Source organism: Macaca nemestrina, chromosome 19 (assembly GCF_043159975.1).
Source record: "Macaca nemestrina isolate mMacNem1 chromosome 19, mMacNem.hap1, whole genome shotgun sequence".
Lineage (NCBI taxonomy): Eukaryota > Metazoa > Chordata > Mammalia > Primates > Cercopithecidae > Macaca > Macaca nemestrina.
In genome coordinates, this window is record NC_092143.1 from 59,431,673 (window position 1) to 59,452,968 (window position 21,296).

At 40.9% G+C, this 21,296-nt stretch overlaps 1 protein-coding gene and 1 non-coding gene across 11 annotated transcripts in view; one reads left to right on the top strand and one right to left on the bottom strand.

Annotated features, from left to right (window-relative positions):
• Positions 1–21,296, bottom strand: part of LOC105498364 (uncharacterized) — a 308,776-nt gene that overhangs the window by 168,461 nt on the left and 119,019 nt on the right. For 6 of the 10 annotated variants that reach the window (XR_011616974.1, XR_011616975.1, XR_011616970.1 and 3 more), the window contains one exon: positions 14,005–14,099. The exons of 3 other annotated variants lie outside the window; for them this stretch is intronic. Coding sequence is in view for 3 of the 7 variants with exons in the window: in XM_071085492.1 (XP_070941593.1) it covers positions 14,005–14,099 (95 nt within the window). In the remaining 4 variants the exon portion in view is untranslated. Of the gene's footprint in view, positions 1–14,004; positions 14,100–14,189; positions 15,407–21,296 lie in introns of those variants that run through there. One more of the 10 variants, XR_011616972.1, reaches the window with a different exon arrangement.
• On the top strand, positions 1,281–1,444 carry LOC112423347 (U1 spliceosomal RNA). The gene has a single exon (XR_003013793.1). It is a non-coding gene; the product is annotated as a U1 spliceosomal RNA (small nuclear RNA).

Consider the following 21,296-nt stretch of genomic DNA (forward strand, 5'->3'; position numbering starts at 1 on the left):
GCTTTTAGTCCCTGAGTGATAATATTCAATCAGACTTTGTCAAATATTTATTAAGAGTTGCTTTTTCTATAAACTGATATGGAATGATTTTCAGGTTACATTTTTAAATTCAAAAAGCAAGGTGAAGAAGAGTTATAGTAGGCTACTTTTTATGTAGTGAAAAAGAAAAACATAAGGATATATAAAATTATTGGGTTTTGCCAAAAAGAAAGAATTGTAAACCAGAAACTAATAAATTTGATGATCTGTAATGGGGTGGGGGCAAGAGATGTCAGGGAGAATAACCTCAGGAAAAAAAGAATCAATTCAAGTAACTTTTGAACATAATATTCTGACCATTGATTTTTGTGAGATATGATCTAAGGATTGTAAAGTAACCATATGCTTTAGTTAGTGGACCTATTGCTAGAGTAATATTGGTATTATAACTTTCAAATTATTGTATGTGTATTGTGGGATTAAACAAATAAGGAAATCCATTAATGGTATCAGGAATATAGATTTTCACTGTAATAGAAAAATGATACAAATATAAAGCAAAAGATAGTGAAAATAAGTTATCTTGAGATGCTAAATTTGAATTGAAATATCAGCACACTTCTTACCTATTTCTGTTGAAATAGTAAAGAATAGTGTTTCACAGAGTATGTTCCATGGTCTTTGCATCAGAATTAAGTCCAGTTATTTTAAATTTATTGAGATTTGTTTTTTGTTTTTTTTTTTGTTTTTTTTTGAGACGGAGTCTCGCTCTGTAGCCCAGGCTGGAGTGCAGTGGCCGGATCTCAGCTCACTGCAAGCTCCGCCTCCCGGGTTCACGCCATTCTCCTGCCTCAGCCTCCCGAGTAGCTGGGACTACAGGCGCCGCCACCTCGCCCGGCTAGTTTTTTGTATTTTTTAGTAGAGACGGGGTTTCACCGTGTTATCCAGGACGGTCTCGATCTCCTGACCTCGTGATCCGCCCGTCTCGGCCTCCCTAAGTACTGGGATTACAGGCTTGAGCCACCGCGCCCGGCCTGAGATTTGTTTTATAGACCATTTTTTTCTCTATCATTCATGCTTTCTTGTTTCTTGAGGGTCCGAGATTTCTTTTCTCAGTTCCTTCTACTTAGGGAACATCCTTTAAGCAATACTTTGAGTAGATCTGTTGGTGACAAATTCTCTTAAGTTCCCTTCATCTCAGAATGTCTTCTTTCTCCTTCATCCTTGAAAGATAGTTTTACTGAATTTAGAATTCAGGGTTAACAGTTCTTTTCTTTCAGCACTTAAAAATGTTGTGCCACATACTTACCTGGCAGGGGAGATACCATGATCACGAAGGTGGTTTTCCCAGGGCGAGGATTATCCATTGCACTCCGGATGTGCTGACCCCTGCGATTTCCCCAAATGTGGGAAACTCGACTGCATAATTTGTGGTAGTGGGGGACTGCGTTCGCGCTTTCCCCTGAGTTATTGTCGTTTTCAAAGTAGATCTTGTTCGTTGCAGGAGCAAATACTAAGCGTTTAACGTGAGTTGACACACAGATCTCCTTTTCCCGTCTGTAACTTACGCTGAAACTAAAGATTTTATCAGGTAGTGGTTCTCATGCTTGTAATCCCAGCAGTCCGCGAGATATGGCCAGCGATATGTTTATGTTAATGTCGTTCGAGCTCAGGAGTCAAATATGGTGAACTCGTCTTTACTAATCTCTTAGCTTTTTTGTTGTTGTTGTTCTATAAAAATAAAACTAAGTTTTTTAAAACAAAAACAAAAAAATGTTGTGCCACTTCCTCTTGGCCTCCATGGTTTCAGAAAAGAAACCCCGAGTCATTCAAATGGTTTCTCCCCTATAGGTAAGGTGTCATTTCTCTCCTGCTGCTATCAAGTATTTTTCATTGTCTTTAGTTTTCAGAGGTGTGACTGTGATATATCTTGCTATGGATTTCTTTGAGTTTATCCTGTCTTGGTTTTACTTGGCTTCTTCAGTATCTTGGTTTATGTCTTTTTCCAAATTTAGGGAAAATTTTAGCTATTATTTCTTTTGAGTACTTTTTCAGTCCCACCCTCTTTCTGAGACTCCTTCAGAGATTCTGGTGCATGAATATTAGATCTTTTATTATACTCCTTCAGGTTCCAGAGGCTTTTTTCCCCCCAGTCTATTGTCCTCTGTTGTTCAAATTGGAAATTTTCTTTTTTTTTTTTTTTTTTTTTTTTTTGAGACGGAGTCTCGCTCTGTAGCCCAGGCTGGAGTGCAGTGGTCGGATCTCAGCTCACTGCAAGCTCCGCCTCCCGGGTTCACGCCATTCTCCGGCCTCAGCCTCCCGAGTAGCTGGGACTACAGGCGCTGCCACCTCGCCCGGCTATTTTTTGTATTTCTTAGTAGAGACGGGGTTTCACCGTGTTAGCCAGGATGGTCTCGATCTCCTGACCTCGTGATCCACCCATCTCGGCCTCCCAAAGTGCTGGGATTACAGGCTTGAGCCACCGCGCCCGGCCCAAATTGGAAATTTTCTACCATTCTTACTTCCAGTTCACTGATTCTTTTTTCCTTTGTCCCATCCATTCTGATGTTGAGCCCATCCACTGAGTTTTTTATTTCAATTATTCCATTTTTTAGCAAAATTTCCAGTTGGTTCTTATTTATATTTTCTATCTCTTTGCTAAGAGTTTCTATTTCTTTACTGACACTTTGTATTTTTTCATTCGTTCCATGTGTGTTTGTAATTATGTGTTGGGTCATTTTCATGATAGCTACCTTAAGGTCTGTTGTATAATTCTAACATCTCTGTCATGCCAATACTGGCATCTAATGATTTTTTAAAATTAGGTTTACGATCTTCTTGGTTCTTGGCAGGATGAGTGATTTCAATTGAAACCTTGACATGTTGGGTGTTAGGTTCTGAGAATCTGGATCTTCTTTAACCTTCTATTTTATCTGACATTAGTCTGGCAGAGGAAGGCAGAGAGCACCACTTTGTACTACCAAATGGAGTAGAAGTCCAGTTTGCCCACTTTCCCTTTGGTAATCCCTGAGAGGTGAAGGCTTTTCGTTACTGGTAGGTGAGGGTGGGAAGTCAGACTCCCCTACAGTTTTCCACTGATACCTCCCTGCCTGGGAGGAGTAGGAGTGACTCATTACTTCTTTCCAGGTAGCCTCCACTAACATCATGGTAGGAGTGCGGAGGTGGTTTTGCCACTGCTGGGCAGTGGTGAAAGTCCTAGCTCCCTACCAGGCTCTCCACATCGTCTCCACTGACACTATAGTGGGGAGAGGGCTCATTACTGTCCAACAAGGATGAAATTTCTGGCTTACAACTCAACTTGCTCTGATATCCCCCGAGTAGAGATACTGGGGCTCTGTGTTACAGCCTTGTGAGGTTGGAAGTATAGATTTCCCACCCCGCCCTTCCTGGCCTTGGTGCGAGTGAGGCCAGTTTTTCCTTTGGTGTTTGGCTGGAATCATGTAGCTACTGTCTAAAAGACCTTTATTTTGTTAGGCCACCCTTTTCCTCAATCTTTGACTAGAGGAAACAGTCCTTTGTTTTGTTCCTGTTACGCCCACTGGTCGGTCTTTCTTTCTTTCTTTCTTTCTTTCTTTCTCTCTTTCTCTCTCTTTTCTTTTCTTTTCTTTTCAAACAGTCTCACTCTGTCTGCCCAGGCTGGAGTGCAGTGGTGCAATCTTGGCTCACTGTAACCTCTGCCTCCCGGGTTCAAGTGATTCTCATATCTCAGCCTCCTGAGTAGTTGGGACTACAGGCGCACACCACCATGCCTGGCTAATTTTTGTATTTTTTTTTTAGTAGAGACAGGATTTCACTATGTTGGCCAGGCTGGTCTTAAACTCCTGACCTTCAGTGATCCACCCACCTCAGCCTCCCAAAGTGTTGGGATTACAGGCACGAGCCACTGCACCCAGCCTCCACTGGTGTTTCTTGATTGCCAGCTTCTTCAGCTCCATGTCTGGAAAATATGAGGCAAAAAGGAAAATCCAGCCAGTCACGATGGTAGGCACCTATAGTCCCAGCTACTTGGGAGGCTGAAGAAAGAGGATTACTTGAACCCAGGAGTCCAAGGCTATAGTGCACTATGATTACTCCTGTGAATAGCCACTGCATTCCAGCCTGGGCAACATGACATGACTCCTGCTCAAGTAAAATAGAAAGGAAGAAAGAAAATCCAGGGAACTCCCCACTATGTCATTCCTTGTTCCCTGAGGTCGCTAGCCAATCCTACTTTTCTTCACTTTGCAGAATCTTCTTATTTTTTTCAATATGTCTAATGTCCAGGTTTTTTAGTTGTACTTAATAGGAAGAATAGGGGAAAGAACATCTACCCTATCTTCTCAGGCATGAAATTCTCAGGAATATAAACTGTTAAAAGCTCCCTAGATTATTTTTAATGTCTCTAAAGTCTAAGGACAAGTGGCATGGAAGCAATGGCTCCCTGGTAGCAAGGAGGAGCTTGTAGTCTTAAAATACTATTTTCTACAAAAGGAACCAGGTCTCTCTGTAGGAATGACTGATTCTAAGCCTGGAGCAGGGAAACAAATGGTGAGACCAAGTCTTCTTGTGTTAGAAAGTAAGAAGATGCTCAAGAACCAATGGTGGACTAGTAAAAGGATTCTGAGAGCCATGGTAGAAAGCCATAGAACTAGAATACTCCCCAGGCTCACTCCCAACCTCAGCAGTCTGTACTTCTAGGACTCTCAGTGACACCAGGAGCTATGGGGTACTCAAAAGCATATGTCACTTCCCGGTGTGGTGGCTCACACCTGTAATCCCAGCGCTTTGGGAGGCGGAGTTGTACGGATTGCTTGAGCTCAGGAATTCGAGACTCATCTGGGCAACATGATGAAACCCGTCTCTACAAAAAATACAAAAATTAGCTCAGCGTGGTGGTACATGCCTGTAGTCCCAGCTACTTGGGAGGCAAAGATGGGAGGGAGGATCTCTTGAGCCTCTCAGGCAAGACTGCAGTGAGGCAAGATCATGCCACTGCACTCCAGCCTGGATGACAGAGCAAGACTCAGTCAAAAAACAAACAAACAAACAAACAAAACTGCCATTGGCTAAAAGCAGTTACATGGAATCTTCAAGCTCTGAAAACTCTACTAAAATGATAATAACCATTATGGGTGTAAACTATAATCAAGACATTACATATCTTCTCATTATATTTATCAACCCTGTTAGGTAACTTTCATTGTTTCCAGTTGCCAGTTTTAAGGAGTTCTCACTGGCCAAACTTGGGACAATTTGAAAAATAAAAAGCATATTGGCAATAATGAATTACAACTGATTGAATAAAGAAAAATCCACTACTAATACAAAAGAGAGAAAGAAGAAAGCTCATATATATAGAAAACTGCCTACTAATAAATGTAAAAGAAATGCTTGAATTAGAGAAATAACCATTTTGCAACCACTAATATAATAATTAATTCTGGTAAGAATTATTAATAAATATTAAAACTAATGGTGAATAGTTTTGGAGAAAGTATATATACCCATCTCAAAGTATTACCCCATAAATCACTTACTAATTACAAAAAGACAAAGGCCCTTTTACAAAGAAGAGATTTGGCAGCCACACCTTAGCCAAGTGGTCAAAGTTAGCATCATTAATAGAGAAAAAACGACCTTATATGTCACCTAATGTTACTCTGACGCAGTAAGAAGTATACAACCTCACCTGTGCACTACTTTGACAAAAACAAACTGAAATTTAATCATGAAAATTAAATTTCAAGGACTCAAGCAGACATTTGCAAACCATTGTTTATAGCAACATTATTCACAACAGCGGAAAGATGGAAACCACCATACACTAGAATAACAGTAAGCTTCTTTTTTTTTTTTTTTTTGAGACAGAGTTTCACTCTTGTTGCCCAGGCTGGAGTGCAATGGTGCAATCTCAGCTCACTGCAACCTCCGTCTCCAGGGTTCCAGCGATTCCCCTGCCTCAGCCTCCCGAGTAGCTTGGATTACAGGCACGTGCGACCACGCCCAGCTAATTTTTTTGTTTATTTAGTGGAGACCGGGTTTCACCATGTTAGTCAGGCTGGTCGCAAACTCCTGACCTCAGGTGATCCACCCACCTCAGGCTCTCTTACTGCGGGGATTACAGGCATGCGCCACTGCGCGGCTAGAGCTTTTAATAAGAATAAAGTTTTGACACATAATTCAACATACATGAACATTGAAGACATCAGTGTCATCACTGAATGGCATTAGATCAACATTGAAGACATCAATGTGAAATAAGCCAGACACAAAGGACAAATATTGTATGATTCCACTTACATAAGGTCCCTAGAAGTAAAAATCATAGGGACAGATAGCAGAATGGTGATTACCAGGGAATGGGGGAGGACAAACTGGGGAGTTATTGTTTAATGGTTGCAGAGTTTTAATCTGATGAGAAAAAAAATTCCTGGAGATAGATAGTGGTGATGGTTGCACAACAATGTAAATGTACTTAATGCTAGTGAACTGTAAACTTAAAAATGGTTAAAACTGTATTTTTTCTAATATATACACATACGTGTGTGTGTATATATACATATGCACACACACACACACGTGTGTACATATATATTACATCAGTAAAAAAGATCTCATCATGAGAAAGAAATCAGAAAATGTTGGAATGTGGAACATTCTACCAGAATGTTTAAAAAAGAAAAAGCAGTGTTATGAAAAACATAAAAAGGTGCAAGTATTGTTTTAGAGACTTAGATTAGTGACATAATGACTAAACACAATGTGTGAACTTTAATTGAATCCTAGGTTCCTTTTTTAAAAGCTATAAAAGATATTTGGGGACATCAGAAGATAGGCTATATTAGATTACATAGAATTATTGTTAATTTTCGTGACAACAGTATTGTGATTGTGACGGGGAATGTCCTTACTCTTGGCAGATTTTGTGCTGAAGTATTTTTGAGCTGTGCTGTGATCTACCACTAAATTTCAAATTGTTCAGCAAAATATAAGCATAGTGAGAGACAAAACAAATGTGGCAACATGTTAACAATTGGTGAATCTAGATGAAGGGTATATGGGTAGTCATTGAACCACTTCTTCAACTTTTTAAAAGTTTGAATTTTTCAGAATTAACCATTTGGCTTGAGGAGTACTGTTTGCTGACTTCTCTTCAGTATGGCAGATTGGGCAGAAGCAAGAAATTCTCCCAGTTCCTACTCTAAATATGTAAAAATTCCATATAAAAATATGTTTTTCCCTTAATACATGGTGAGGCTTGCAAGCAAGAAAAAGAAATCTCAATTTCCAGAAATGAACAGAATTTAAAGGCAAAGAGTTGAATAGAAGCTTAATCAAACAGCCCAGAAGCATCCAAACCAGGAAAGGGTGTTGAGGGCTGGAGGGGACCATTCCTGGGTGTCTGCTGACAGGGGCTCGACTATCCTTCTGGGATAGTCAATAAAAGCCCCTCTCATATACGGAATCTGTTTGTTTGTTTTGAGACAGAGTCTCGCTCTGTTGCCCAGGCTGGAGTGCAGTGGCGCAACCTTGGCTCACTGCAATCTCTGCCTCCTGGGTTCAAGAGATTCTCCTGCCTCAGCCTTCTGAGTAGCTGGGATTACAGGCAGGCACCACCACGCCTGGCTAATTTTTGTATTTTTAGTAGAGACAGGGTTTTCGCAATGTTGGCCAGGCTGGTCTTGAACTCTTGACCTCAGGTAATCTGCCCACCTTGGCCTCCCAAATGCTAGGATTACAGGCATGAGCAACCACACCTGGCCCCATATATGAAATGTAAAAACAAAAAACCCAGCCAAGCACAGTGGTTCACGCCTGTAATCCCAGCACTTTGGGAGGCTAAGGCAGGCAGATCACAAGGTCAGGAGTTTGAGACCAGCCTGACCAACATGGTGAAACTCTGTTTCTACTAAAAATACAAAAATTAGCCAGTCCTGGTGGTACACGCCTGTAATCCCAGCTACTCAGCAGGCTGAGGCAGGAAAACTGCTTGAATTCCAGCCTGGGTGACAGAGTGAGACTCCATCTCAAGATAGACAGACAGACAGACAGATAGATAAGATAAACAAATAAATACAAAACACCCTCGACCTCACAGACTCTGCATGTCTGCTGGCTCTCTGCCCAGAGATATGAGTGGAAAAAGAAAGGGAGAAATCAGAAACTCAGCCCAGCCCCATGAGTGGGTGTGGGAAAATTCCCCACTGCTCCAGAATCTATAAAATCCCAGCGAAAGCAAATGGGAATGAGTCCTGCAGGAGCATGTCCATGATCCATGCAAGAAGAGAAGCCAGACTGGGATAGAAATGAAAGAATTTGTTGTTACTTCACTTGGCTTTGCTTTTAAAAAAAAAAACAAAAAAACAAAAAGTCAACTCTTGGTAAATGTTGTTAGAATTTCCCTTGCCTCTTTGCCTCTTTGCAGGAACTGGAGGGTAAGAGAGAGATATTTCAAGGTGGTGTGGCCTTTCCTCCCTAACCTAGCATCTGGAAATACGTTTTAAACCTAAGCATCAAATGTTTCTGTGTGGCCTTAATTAAGTGCCCTATTATTAAACAACTAGTATTACTCAGGGGAAGGAGTGTCATTTTCTCTTTTATTTGGAAGCAAAGGGGCACAGATTGTTTCCTGTTAATGTAGCACTCTGGATATTTCAAACCTTCACCAAAATGCATCCTCTCTTCCTGCTTTGGTTATACATTTCTGAAAGTGACTTCCTCCCAGAGAACTTTCTGTCTTTAATGTTCTGATGATTTACTGAAGAACTTATTCTTCCAGTTCAGTGACCTTTCCTTATCTCTTAGCATTTTCCTCTTCACTGTTCTATAATCTACTAAGTGCTGCTTGTGGCTTCCAACATCTGACAGCTTACAAGAATAAAGGACATTTATGCACACATTCCCAGTTAAAAGAGCATTGCTTTTTTTTTTAATGCTAGATATTGTCCTGATTGAAATTCCCTTTTCAGTATGAAAAAATGGAGATTGATTTTATAGAATGATCATAGTGATGGTAACTATATTTGGCTTTTTCTACTCTTTCTGCAGTCATTGCTCATCTCATAGCTTGTGGCCTTCTCTCAGGACCTAAATACTTTTCGCAAGGCCACTTAAATCATGCCCCTTCTACTAGAACACGTGCAATGATAGGGGCTCACTGGCAAGCCTGTTGTTCTCTTGATGGACAATTATAATTAGTATAGGGAAACACGCTTTTTGAAGCAATGTGAAAACTGCTCTCCTAGGATATCCACCAGTCAGTCCCAATTCTTCCCTCCATAGGTAGTCAATCCTTATGATTTGCAAATTCTGTATTTGCAAATTCACCTACTCACTAACATTTATTTGTAACCCTACAATTAGGACTTGCAGCATGTGCAGACTGGCAAAAAGACAGAGTCCCAAACATGCACAATCCCAACTGAAGTCAAACAAGGCAACATTCTGCCTTCCTGTTTCTGCTTACATATACAAGCATCCTTTTCATGGTCTATTTAGTGCCCTTTTTCTTTTTTTTTTTTGCATTGTTGTGCTTTTTTTCAGTGATTTTGCTATTTAAAATGGCCCCCAAGCATGCTGCTGAAGTATTGTCTAGTATTCCTAAGCACAAGAAAGCTGTGATGTTCTTTACAAAGAAAATATGTGTGTTTAAATAAGCTTTATTTAGGAATGGATTGTAGTGCTGTTGGCTATGAATTTAGCATTAATGAACCAACAATATATATTTTAAAACGTGTCTAACAAAAACACACATAAAACAAGGTTACATGTTGATTGGTTGACAAAGGAGTTGTGACCAGAGGCTCTCGGGAACCTAACCCTGAATTTCTCCTAAGAGGAATGGTTCATTATTTACCAAATCAGTGTTGACAGTGAGTTTATAAAACATAACTACCTTGAATAATGGAAATTGACTATACCTCTTTATGCTGGCACATAGTTCACTTGTTATTCAAGAAAACAAACAGCTTTATATGGGTTTCACTTCTTTAGAGATGGAATAGATGAGGACAATAGTAGAGATTAGTGAGGAGGAATGGGGAAAGCTGTGGACACAGATAACCTTTGAATTTTTCTAAGTTCTTGTTAGAAATACACTGGGTGTCTCTCAGTACATGTTGAGAGTCTGAGAATAATTACACTAAGAGTATTTCAATCATAATCATCATAACAACCACTTCACTCATGGTGTACTTCACATTTTATGAAGTGTTGTCATAGGCATTATTTCACTTGCCCTTTGCTTATAACCACACTGTGAGATAAGGCAGGGTGTTATCTTTGTTCCTAAACGAGGAACTGCAGGACTTACAGAGGAAGCAGATTGATCGGGTGTTACAGCTTGTCAATAGCACAGCTGGAGTTAGTTGCTATTATACCACGGTTTTCCAAGCAAGCTGTGGCTCTCCTGCCTCTTTTTGCTCCTTCCCTTTATAAGTGCATCATAATTGACCCTCAATTTCATAATCCATCAAGCTAGATTATTACTAAGGACCAAGCCCTCAAAAGAAAAGATACATGTCTTGGCTGCACATACAGCAACTTAGAAACATACCATTGTTAAAGAATCATTTATCGCCGGGCGCGGTGGCTCACGCCTGTAATCCCAGCACTTTGGGAGGCCGAGGCGGGTGGATCACAAGGTCAGGAGATCCAGACCATCCTGGCTAACACTGTGAAACCCCGTCTCTACTAAAAATGCAAAAAATTAGCCGGGCGAGGCGGCGGGCGCCTGTAGTCCCAGCTACTCGGGAGGCTGAGGCAGGAGAATGGCGTGAACCCGGGAGGCGGAGCTTGCAGTGAGCCGAGATCGCGCCACTGCACTCCAGCCTGGGCGACTAAGCGAGACTCTGTCTCAAAAAAAAAAAAAAAAAAAAAAGAATCATTTATCAAGAGCAGGTTGTATGCCCAACTCTAGACAATGGGAACAGAAAAGTAGAAGTTTTGTTGGTCTGGGAAGGCAAAATAGACATATGTAAAGCTGAGTAAATGAGGACTGTGTAGTTAAACCATTACCACTTAAATCATTTCACGGTTGGGGCATGCTGGTAGTGCAATCTGGAGACGGTAGTGATTTGCTCGTTGGCAAAGGAAAATTTAGCTTTCAGTTTGGAATATATCTGCACATCTAATATGGAGTACAGCCATACCCCCATTTAGTGCTGAATATACATTCTAGAGAATGAAGAGGTTAAGGGAATCAGCAGAGACCTTTCGGAGAAGCAGTTTCAACATCATTTGTATTGCCTATAATCACAGCCTACAACCACTACTCAACCAGGGGGTGATTGGCTGTTATTTATATATCTCCGTATTCTACAGAGTTGTTCTAATGGTGTACCTAGGTAGGCCTAGGTAGCCTAGGTACTATCTAAGTAGACTCGAAGCTGCATTTACCTGACCAATGATTACCTATATCCAGTCAAACTTGCAGCTGTTAACCTTTAAAGTAATGTCATTTATTTATCTTTTGGGGAACAAGCAAATTATTGGCTATGAATTAACAGACTATGATAAACAAATAAGCTACTAAAGGCCAAAAATGTCCCTATGAAAAAACAAAACAAAGAGATGAGCTAGCGTTTGTCAAATTAAAGATGGCAAAGTATGACAGCCTCTACTTTCTCGCTGGTCCATCAGCTGCTCAGCCCCAAAATGAGGTGGCTCTAAGGAGATAAGGCTCTGCTGGATACAATGATTTCAAAAGCTCAGAATCAGCCTACCTAGTGATGTGGTGCATGGAGTAGCCCTACACACACACACACACACACACACACACACACACACACACACACACACCCCTGCAGAGAAGTACCTTGCAAACTCTGGGGAATGCGCTGGGTACTTTAGAAAAGCATCCCTTAGGGTCACTTACCTGGGGATAGGGAAAGAGTGAGGAAGGGGTAGAAACCCTAAAGGTACTCTAAATTTATCTTCAGGTCACATATGTAACAGTCCACATAGTCCACATTCTCCTTCCTGAAACTGGAAACAGAGTGGATGCAGAGAAAGCTGGACAGACAAATAAAGCCCCTCTCTAGATACTCCCCGCTGCTGACCTGGGGCTTCCAGACTCCAGAAGGCCATCCTAACACCCACGCCATTTATCTTCCTGGGCTGAAAATTCCCAGCCAATGGAGCAAGGACTCAGAGAGATGAGAAGGGAAAGACTTCAAAGACCCGAAAGATAATGTTTCTTAAGGAAATACTAAGGGATAGTAAGGCTGGGAAAAGAGGTTTAGGAATCAGATACATTTGCCATGTTTTAATAATTGAGAAATACTAAAAATATCTATTCTATTCAGAATTAAATGCTAGTTTAAAGGATAGGTGAAAAGAAAAGCTCCACTCATCCACACTCCTGGTCTCACCTGGGCAGGCGGGGATGGAGAGAGCCAGTCCTTTTGAACAGAAAATATTTGCTGCTGCGGCTGCTGTTATAGCTATTATTATTATGAGCAATCTACTTCCTTAACAATGGAAAAATGTATTGACTTATTCACCTGATCAAAACCGTTTTGAATGTCTAAAAGCCATTAGCAAATAATTGGGAAGGGGCGGGGATGACCCATTGCATTTCTACGCTTTCCTAACTGTCACCAACAGACTTTGGGTTTGTATTTTACATAAGAAGGAGACTGGGATTCTAGGTCTGCCCCTCAGTGAGGGGGAAAAAGAGGAGGAGGGAGGTGAGTAGCAGGTCACTCATTTTTGCCTTTCTGACAGAAAGTGACATTTATCCTTACCACTCTGCCAGATTCCTGAAACTCTCGTGTCTTTACAAAATATTTTTCTATTTAGTTGAATCAGGCAGCACAACTACAATATGTCTTCTCTCTGTGACTGCCTTTCACAGCCTTTGCCTTCACGAGACTTAGATGAGGTTTGGGTGATTCATGGCGCTTAAACTTCTCCAGAGCACTTTTTCAATTGGAAAATTCTCCTAAACTGAATGCATCATCAGCAGGGTTGTCCATGCATAAAAGAACTACAAGCAAAACAATGAGCACCATTTTTTAAAACCTACGCTTAAGCCAAGAAAAACAGTTATATCACAAAATGTTAAAAGACCTTATTTTTCAGTTTCCAGGAATCTTTCATGGAGAACATGGCCTATCTTAGTCTTAGAGCCCCTTATTCTAGGCTTTCTAAATTACAAATAAAAGAAATAGTTTATATTCAGTTTAGCTTGTTTTCAAGTTATTAACATGATATATAGCAACATAAGTAATTCCACCTGCTATATTTATGTAGAAGTGATTATCCTTCACCCTCATTAATTCTTTTCTGCATTCTCTGGGGAAATGCTTAGAAGTTTTTTGCATTTTAGGTGGTTTTCTCATTATTTTTATTTTTTATGCATTAAAGAAGCAGTCCTTTAAAATATTTTAATGTAGAAGATAGTCTTTTGGGAAAACATAAGTTATACTGATAAGCCCCAAATCTTACCTGGAACTTCAAATTAAAAATAGTTGCCTGGATTTTTAATTCATAAGTCAGCATTTTATAATGCCAAAGGTGTCTTAGTAAGAGTTGAGAGACACAGGCTCTAGTTCTGCTCATTATTGACTCAGTTTCTCCAAAGGTAAAATGGGTATCATATCCCAGTGTCAGAGATATTTATTCCTTCATTTAACAAGTAATTACAAAGCATAACTGTAAATCAGGGAAAGCAGTGGAGGGCACTGGTTAAGAAACTGACTGTGTAAGATTGAATCTCAGCTCCACCACTGACGAGCTATAAACATCATTTCTCCATCTATAGAATGGTACCCACGTCCTAGGTTTATTGTGAGTATTAAACAAGTAAAACATATGCATCTGTGCCTGGCACACATAGTAAACACTCAACATGTGTTAGGCACTATCAATATTGTTTTAACTGTTTTCTAAAGATTTTTTAAAGGGAAATACACAGCCCCTGTCCTCAGGAGGCTTACGGTCTAGTGTGAGGTAGGTAAACAGAAGAAACCAATGACATAATTTCTACCACAGTAAACAGTGTAAGAAGGTAGTGGCACACACCTGTGGTCCCAGCTCCTCAGGGGGCTGGGGTAGGATTGCTTGGGCCCAGGAGGTCGAGACTGCAATGAGCTGTGATCAGACCACTGAACTGCAGCCTGGATAACAGAGAGAGATCTTGTCTTAAAAAAAAAAAAAAAAGAATTTAAAAAAACCTAAAAAATAAAGCTATGTAGGAATGACTTGAGTAGAGGTGAACTTCACTTGCCAGGTTCGGTTGAAAAAAACTGAAGCTACTTTGTTCTTCCAAAGTTACATTTGAATCCACAGGGTTAAACATATGCTGTTGCATTGTGTCTTCTCCTTGCAAAAATGAACATTTTTCACACCAATAAAAATGTTAGAAATTTTTATAATAGGACTTGAAATCAGAAGACATGATGTATAAGTTAGAACTCTTATTATATGGAAAAGAAATTCAAATCAAATTCACTTAAGCAAAACGAGAATTCATTGCCTCATGTAGCTGGGAAATCAGAGTTCAGCTCACTTAACAAGGTCGGTATCTCCCACTCCTGCTTTCTTTATTCAATGTGTGCTTCCTTCTCAGGCACAGTCTCCCCAAGGTGGGACCAGAAACCTCCAGGTTCATGTTCTCCCCTTTAAGTAGACTTGGCATGAATAGAACTCCTCTGCCCATAGGCTCCAATCAGTCTCCCTGTGACTCTGATTGACCTAACTTGGGTGACAAGTCCATTCCTGAACCAGTAGGGGGATGAACTACTTTGCCAGATTTTGGTCACATACCCACCTTCGGAGCTAGGGGTGTGGTTATTTCCATCAGAACCACATGAAGTAAAAATGAGGAGTGGGCAGTTCCCACAAGGGAAAAGGGATGGTGTGGCATGGAAAGGGTCATTACAGTCAGAGGAAATGGGTGCGATGTCCTGAGACAACAAAGAGCACGAAAGTCGGACATAGTGGTATGTACCTGTAGTCCCAGCTACTTGGGAAGCTGAGCAAGGAGCATCTCTTGAGCCTAGGAGTTCAAGACCACCCTGGGGAATATACCAAGACCCCCATCTCTACAAAAACATGAAAGAAAGATAAAAGGAAAGAACATGGAATTTTTGGTAGGCTGCAAGTATGCTGGAGGGCATGTGGAGTGGGGAGATGAAAAACTGGTAGAACCATGTCATGATGATACTTTATGCCCCTTCCTCCTGTGACCACTTGAGAGTGTCTCCTGGTAGACACTGGGGGTTCTAAGGGAAAACTTTAAAGGATGAAATGGAGAGAGGCAAGACTTACATATCTGAGAAATGTTGAGGAGATGCTGTTAGACACTGGAGGTTCTAAAGGAAAACTTTAAAGGATCAAATGGAGAGAAATAAGACTTACAGATCTGAGAAATGTTGAGGAGATGGACAAGACAGTATTTGCTCATTCAGTGAATAATTCTGACCTGTTTAAATTAGATCAATGAAACTTTTAATTGACAAATTACATGCATAAAAGAGACAGAAGACAATCTCATTCAGGGATGTTTGTTAAAAGGTGCATTTTTTTTACTCATATTCTCAGCAGTTAATCTTCTAAAAAATAGTTCATAAATTTATGTTTCCAAAGTACCAATATTGAAACCAATGTTCATCATCACATATGATGTTGAACGTTTCCTGCACAGTCTTCTCTTCCTATGGCTGGCTTCATCTTGAAAGCTTTCAATAGGTGCCCTATGACTCAACGCCATAGTAACACTTTGGTGACCGTCATTCCTAATTAAATCCAAATGGCTATTTTCTACTCCTTATCCACGTTTCAGCGTAAACACTACTTCCTCCAGGAAGACTTTCTTGATCTCCCAATCACCCCCATCCAAGTTAAGAGACTTTTCCAAGTATTCCCAGAGCCTCTGCCCTTCCACCGTCATAGAACTCACCTCACTGCATGATAATTGCCTATCGGTCATCTGTCTCAACCACCAGAATGTTGGCCTCTGAGGACCATAACTATGTTTAGCATGTTTACTATTATCCCCTTAATGTTTGATTCAACATCTGTCACACAGTGAGCACTCAATACTCCTTGAATAATCAAATCAATGCATGAATAAACAAGTAGGAATTGAGAGAATCACTGTCGATCAATCACCATTGCACAATTTATAAACATATAGTGAGTGCTAGCTATGTTCCAGGAATAATGACAATGTTGAATTTATATTTTAAAGGACAATAGGGGGCGGTTCCAAGATGGCCAAATAGGAACAGCTCCAGGCTATAGCTCCCAGCGTGAGCGACACAGAAGACAGGTGATTTCTGCATTTCCAACTGAGGTACCGGGTTCATCTCACTGGGGCGTGTTGGACAGTGGGTGCAGTCCAGTGGGTACAGTTCACCAAGAGAGAGCTGAAGCAGGGTGAGGTATTGCCTCACCTGGGAAGCATAAGGGGGAAGGGAATTCCCTTTCCTAGCCAAGGGAAACCGTGACACACAGCAACTGGAAAATTGGGTCACTCCCACCCTAATACTGCACTTTTCCAAGGGTCTTAGCAAATGGCACACCAGGAGATTATATCCGTGCCTGGCTTGGAGGGTCCCATGCCCACGGGGCCTCCCTCATTGCTAACACAGCAAGTCTGAGATCTAACTGCAAGGTGGCAGTGAGGCTAGGGTAGAGGCGCCCACCATTGCTGAGGCTTGAGTAGGTAAACAAAGCAGCTGGGAAGCTTGAACTGGGTGGAGCCTACCGCAGCTCAAGGAGGCCTGCCTGCCTCTGTAGACTCCACCTCTGGGGACAGGGCATAGCCAAACAAAAGGCAGCAGAAACTTCTGCAGATTTAAATATCCCTGCCTGACAGCCTTGAAGAGAGTAGTGGTTCTCCCAGCACGGAGTTTGAGATCTGAGAATGGACAGACTGCCTCCTCAAGTAGGTCCCTGACCCCCGAGTAGCCTAACCAGGAGGCACCACCCCATAAGAGCAGACTGACACCTCACACGGCCAAGTACCCCACTGAGACGAAGCTTCCAGAGGAACGACCAGGCAGCAACATTTGCTGTTCAGCAATATTCACTCTTCTGCAGCCTCCACTGCTGATACCCAGGCAAAGAGGGTCTGGAGTGGACCTCCAACAAACTCCAACAGACCTGCAGCTGAGGGTCCTGACTGTTAGAAGGAAAGCTAACAAACAGAAAGGACATCCACACCAAAACCCCATCTGTACGTCATCATCATCAAAGACTAAAGGTAGATAAAATCACAAAGATGGGGAAGAAACAGAGCAGAAAAGTTGAAAATTCTAAAAATCAGAGCACCTTGGCCGGGCGCGGTGGCTCAAGCCTGTAATCCCAGCACTTTGGGAGGCCGAGACGGGCGGATCACGAGGTCAGGAGATCGAGACAATCCTGGTTAACACGGTGAAACCCCGTCTCTACTAAAAAATACAAAAAACTAGCCGGGCGAGGTGGCGGGCGCCTGTAGTCCCAGCTACTCGGGAGGCTGAGGCAGGAGAATGGCGTGAACCCGGGAGGCGGAGCTTGCAGTGAGCTGAGATCCGGCCACTGCACTCCAGCCTGGGTGACAGAGCGAGACTCCGTCTCAAAAAAAAAAAAAAAAAATCAGAGCACCTTTCCCCCTCCAAAGGAACACAGCTCCTCACCAGCAACGGAACAAAGCTGGATGGAGAATGACTTTGACGAGTTGATAGAAGAAGTCTTCAGACAATCAAACTTCTCCGAGCTAAAGGAGGAAGTTCAGACTCATTGCAAAGAAGCTAAAAACCTTGAAAAAAAGATTTGATGAATGGCTAACTAGAATAACCAATGTAGAGAAGTCCTTAAATGACCTGATAGAGCTGAAAACCATGGCATGAGAATTATGTGACAAATGCACAAGTTTCAGTAACCGATTCGATCAACTGGAAGAAAGGGTATCAGTGATTGAAGATCAAATGAATGAAATGAAGCAAGAAAAGTTTAGAGAAAAAAAGAGTGAAAAGAAACGAACAAACCCTCCAAGAAATATGGGACTATGTGAAAAGACCAAATCTACATCTCATTGATGTACCTGAAAGTGACAGGGAGAATGGAACCAAGTTGGAAAACACTCTGCATATTATCTAGGAGAACTTCCCCAACCTAGCAAGGCAGGCCAACATTCAAATTCAGGAAATACAGAGAATGCCATAAACATATTCCTCAAGAAGAGCAACTCCAAGACCCATAATTGTCAGATTCACCAAAGTTGAAATGAAGGAAAAAATGTTAAGGGCAGCCAGAGAGAAAGGTCGGGTTACCCACAAAGGGAAGCCCATCAGACTAACAGCAGATCTCTCAGCAGAAATTCTACAAGCCAGAAGGGAGTGGGGGCCAATATTCAACATTCTTAAAGAAAAGAATTTTCAATCCAGAATTTCATATCCAGCCAAACTAAGTTTCATAAGTGAAGAAGAAATAAAATCCTTTACAGACAAGCAAATGCTGAGACATTTTGTCATCACCAGGCCTGCCCTACAAGAGCTCCTGAAGGAAGCACTAAACATAGAAAGGAACAACCGGTACCAGCCATTGCAAAAATATGCCAAAATGTAAAGACCATTGATGCTAGGAAGAAACTGCATCAACTAACAACCAAAATAACCAGCTAACATCATAATGACAGGATCAAATTCACACATAACAATATTAACCTTAAATGTAAATGGACTAAATGCTCCAATTAAAAGACACAGACTAGCAAATTGGATAAAGAGTCAAGACCCATCTATGTGCTGTATTCAGGAGACCCATCTCATGTACAGAGACACACATAGGCTCAAAATAAAGGGATGGAGGAAGATCTACCAAGCAAATGGAAAACAAAAAAAGACAGGGGTTACAATCCTGGTCTCTGATAAAACAGACTTTAAACCAACAAAGATCAAAAGAGACAAAGAAGGTCATTACATAATGGTAAAGGGATCAATTCAACAAGAAGAGCTAACTATCCTAAATATATATGCATCCAATACAGGAGCACCCAGATTCATAAAGCAAGTCCTTAGAGACTTACAAAGAGACTTACACTCCCAAACAATAATAATGGGAGAGTTTAACACCCCACTGTCACTATTAGACAGATGTACAAGACAGAAAGTTAACAAGGATATCCAGGAATTGAACTCAGCTCTGCACCAAGTAGACCTAATAGACATCTACAGAACTCTCTACCCCAAATCAACAGAATATACATTCTTCTCAGCACCACATCACACTTATTCCAAAATTGACCACATAGTTGGAAGTAAAGCACTCCTCAGCAAACGTAAAAGAACAGAAATTATAACAAACTGTCTCTCAGACCACAGTGCAATCAAACTAGAACTCAGGATTAAGAAACTCACTCAAAACCACTCGACTACAGGGAAACTGAACAACCTGCTCCTGAATGACTACTGGGTATGCAACGAAATGAAGGCAGAAATAAAGATGTTCCTTGAAACCAGTGAAAACAAAGATACAACATACCAGAATCTCTGGGACACATTTAAAGCAGTGTGTAGAGGGAAATTTATAGTACTAAATGCCCACAAGAGAAAGCAGGAAAGATCTAAAATTGACACCCTAACATCACAATTAAAAGAACTAGAGAAGCAAAAGCAAACACATTCAAAAGCTAGCAGAAGGCAAGAAATAACTGAGACCAGAGCAGAACTGAAGGAGATAGAGACACAAAAAACCCTTCAAAAAATCAATGAATCCAGGAGCTGGTTTTTTGAAAAGATCAAGAAAATGGATAGACCACTAGCAAGACTAATAAAGAAGAAAAGAGAGAAGAATCACATGGACACAATAAAAAACGATAAAGGGGATATCACCACTGACCCCACAGAAATACAAACTACCATCAGAGAATACTATAAACACCTCTATGCAAATAAACTAGAAAACCTAGAAGAAATGGACAAATTCCTGGACACATACACTCTCCCAAGACTAGATCAGGAAGAAGTTGAATCCCTGAATAGACCAATAACAGGCTCTGAAATTGAGGTAATAATTAATAGCCTACCAACCAAAAAGAGCCCAGGACCAGACGGATTCACAGCCGAATTCTACCAGAGGTACAAGGAGGAGTTGGTACCATTCCTTCTGAAACTATTCCAATCAGTAGAAAAAGAGGAAATCTTTCCTAACTCATTTTATTAGGCCAACATCATCCTGATACCAAAGCCTGGCAGAGACATGACAAAAAAAGACAATTTTAGACTAATATCCCTGATGAACATCGATGCAAAAATCCTCAATAAAATACTGGGCAAACCAAATCCAGCAGCACATCAAAAAGCTTATCCACCATGATCAAGTGGGCTTCATCCCTGGGATGCAAGACTGGTTCAACATACACAAATCAATAAACATAATCCAGCATATAAACAGACTCAAAGACAAAAACCACATGATTATCTCAATAGATGCAGAAAAGGCCTTTGACAAAATTCAATAGCCCTTCATGCTAAAAACTCTCAATAAATTTGGTATTGATGGAACATATCTCAAAATAATAAGAGCTATTTATGACAAACCCACAGCCAATATCATACTGAATGGGCAAAAACTGGAAGCATTCCCTTTGAAAACTGGCACAAGACAGGGATGCCCTCTCTCACCACTCCTATTCAACATAGCGTTGGAAGTTCTGGCCAGGGAAATCAGGTAAGAGAAAGAAATAAAGGGCATTGAATCAGGGAAAGAGGAAGTCAAATTGTACCTGTTTGCAGATGACATGATTGTATATTTAGAAAACCCCATTGTCTCAGCCCAAAATTTCATTAAGCTGATGAGCAACTTCAGCAAAGTCTCAGGATACAAAATCAATATGCAAAACTCACAAGCATTCTTATATACCAATAACAGATAAACAGAGAGCCAAATTATGAGTGAACTCTCATTTGCAATTGCTTCAAATAGAATAAAATACCTAGGAATCCAACTTTCAAAGGATGTGAAGGACCTCTTCAAGGAGAACTACAAACCACTGCTCAATGAAATAAAAGAGGACACAAACAAATGGAAGAACATTCCATGCTCATGGATAGGAAGAACCAATATCATGAAAATGGCCATACTGCACAAAGTAATTTATAGATTCAAGGCCATCCCCATCAAGCTACCAATGACTTTCTTCACAGAATTGGAAAAAACTACTTTAAAGTTCATATGGGACCAAAACAGAGCCCGCAATGCCAAGACAACCCTAAGCCAAAAGAACAAAGGTGGAGGCATCACACTACCTGACTTCAAACTATACTACAAGGCTACAGTAACCAAAACAGCATGGTACTGGTACCAAAACAGAGATATAGACCAATGGA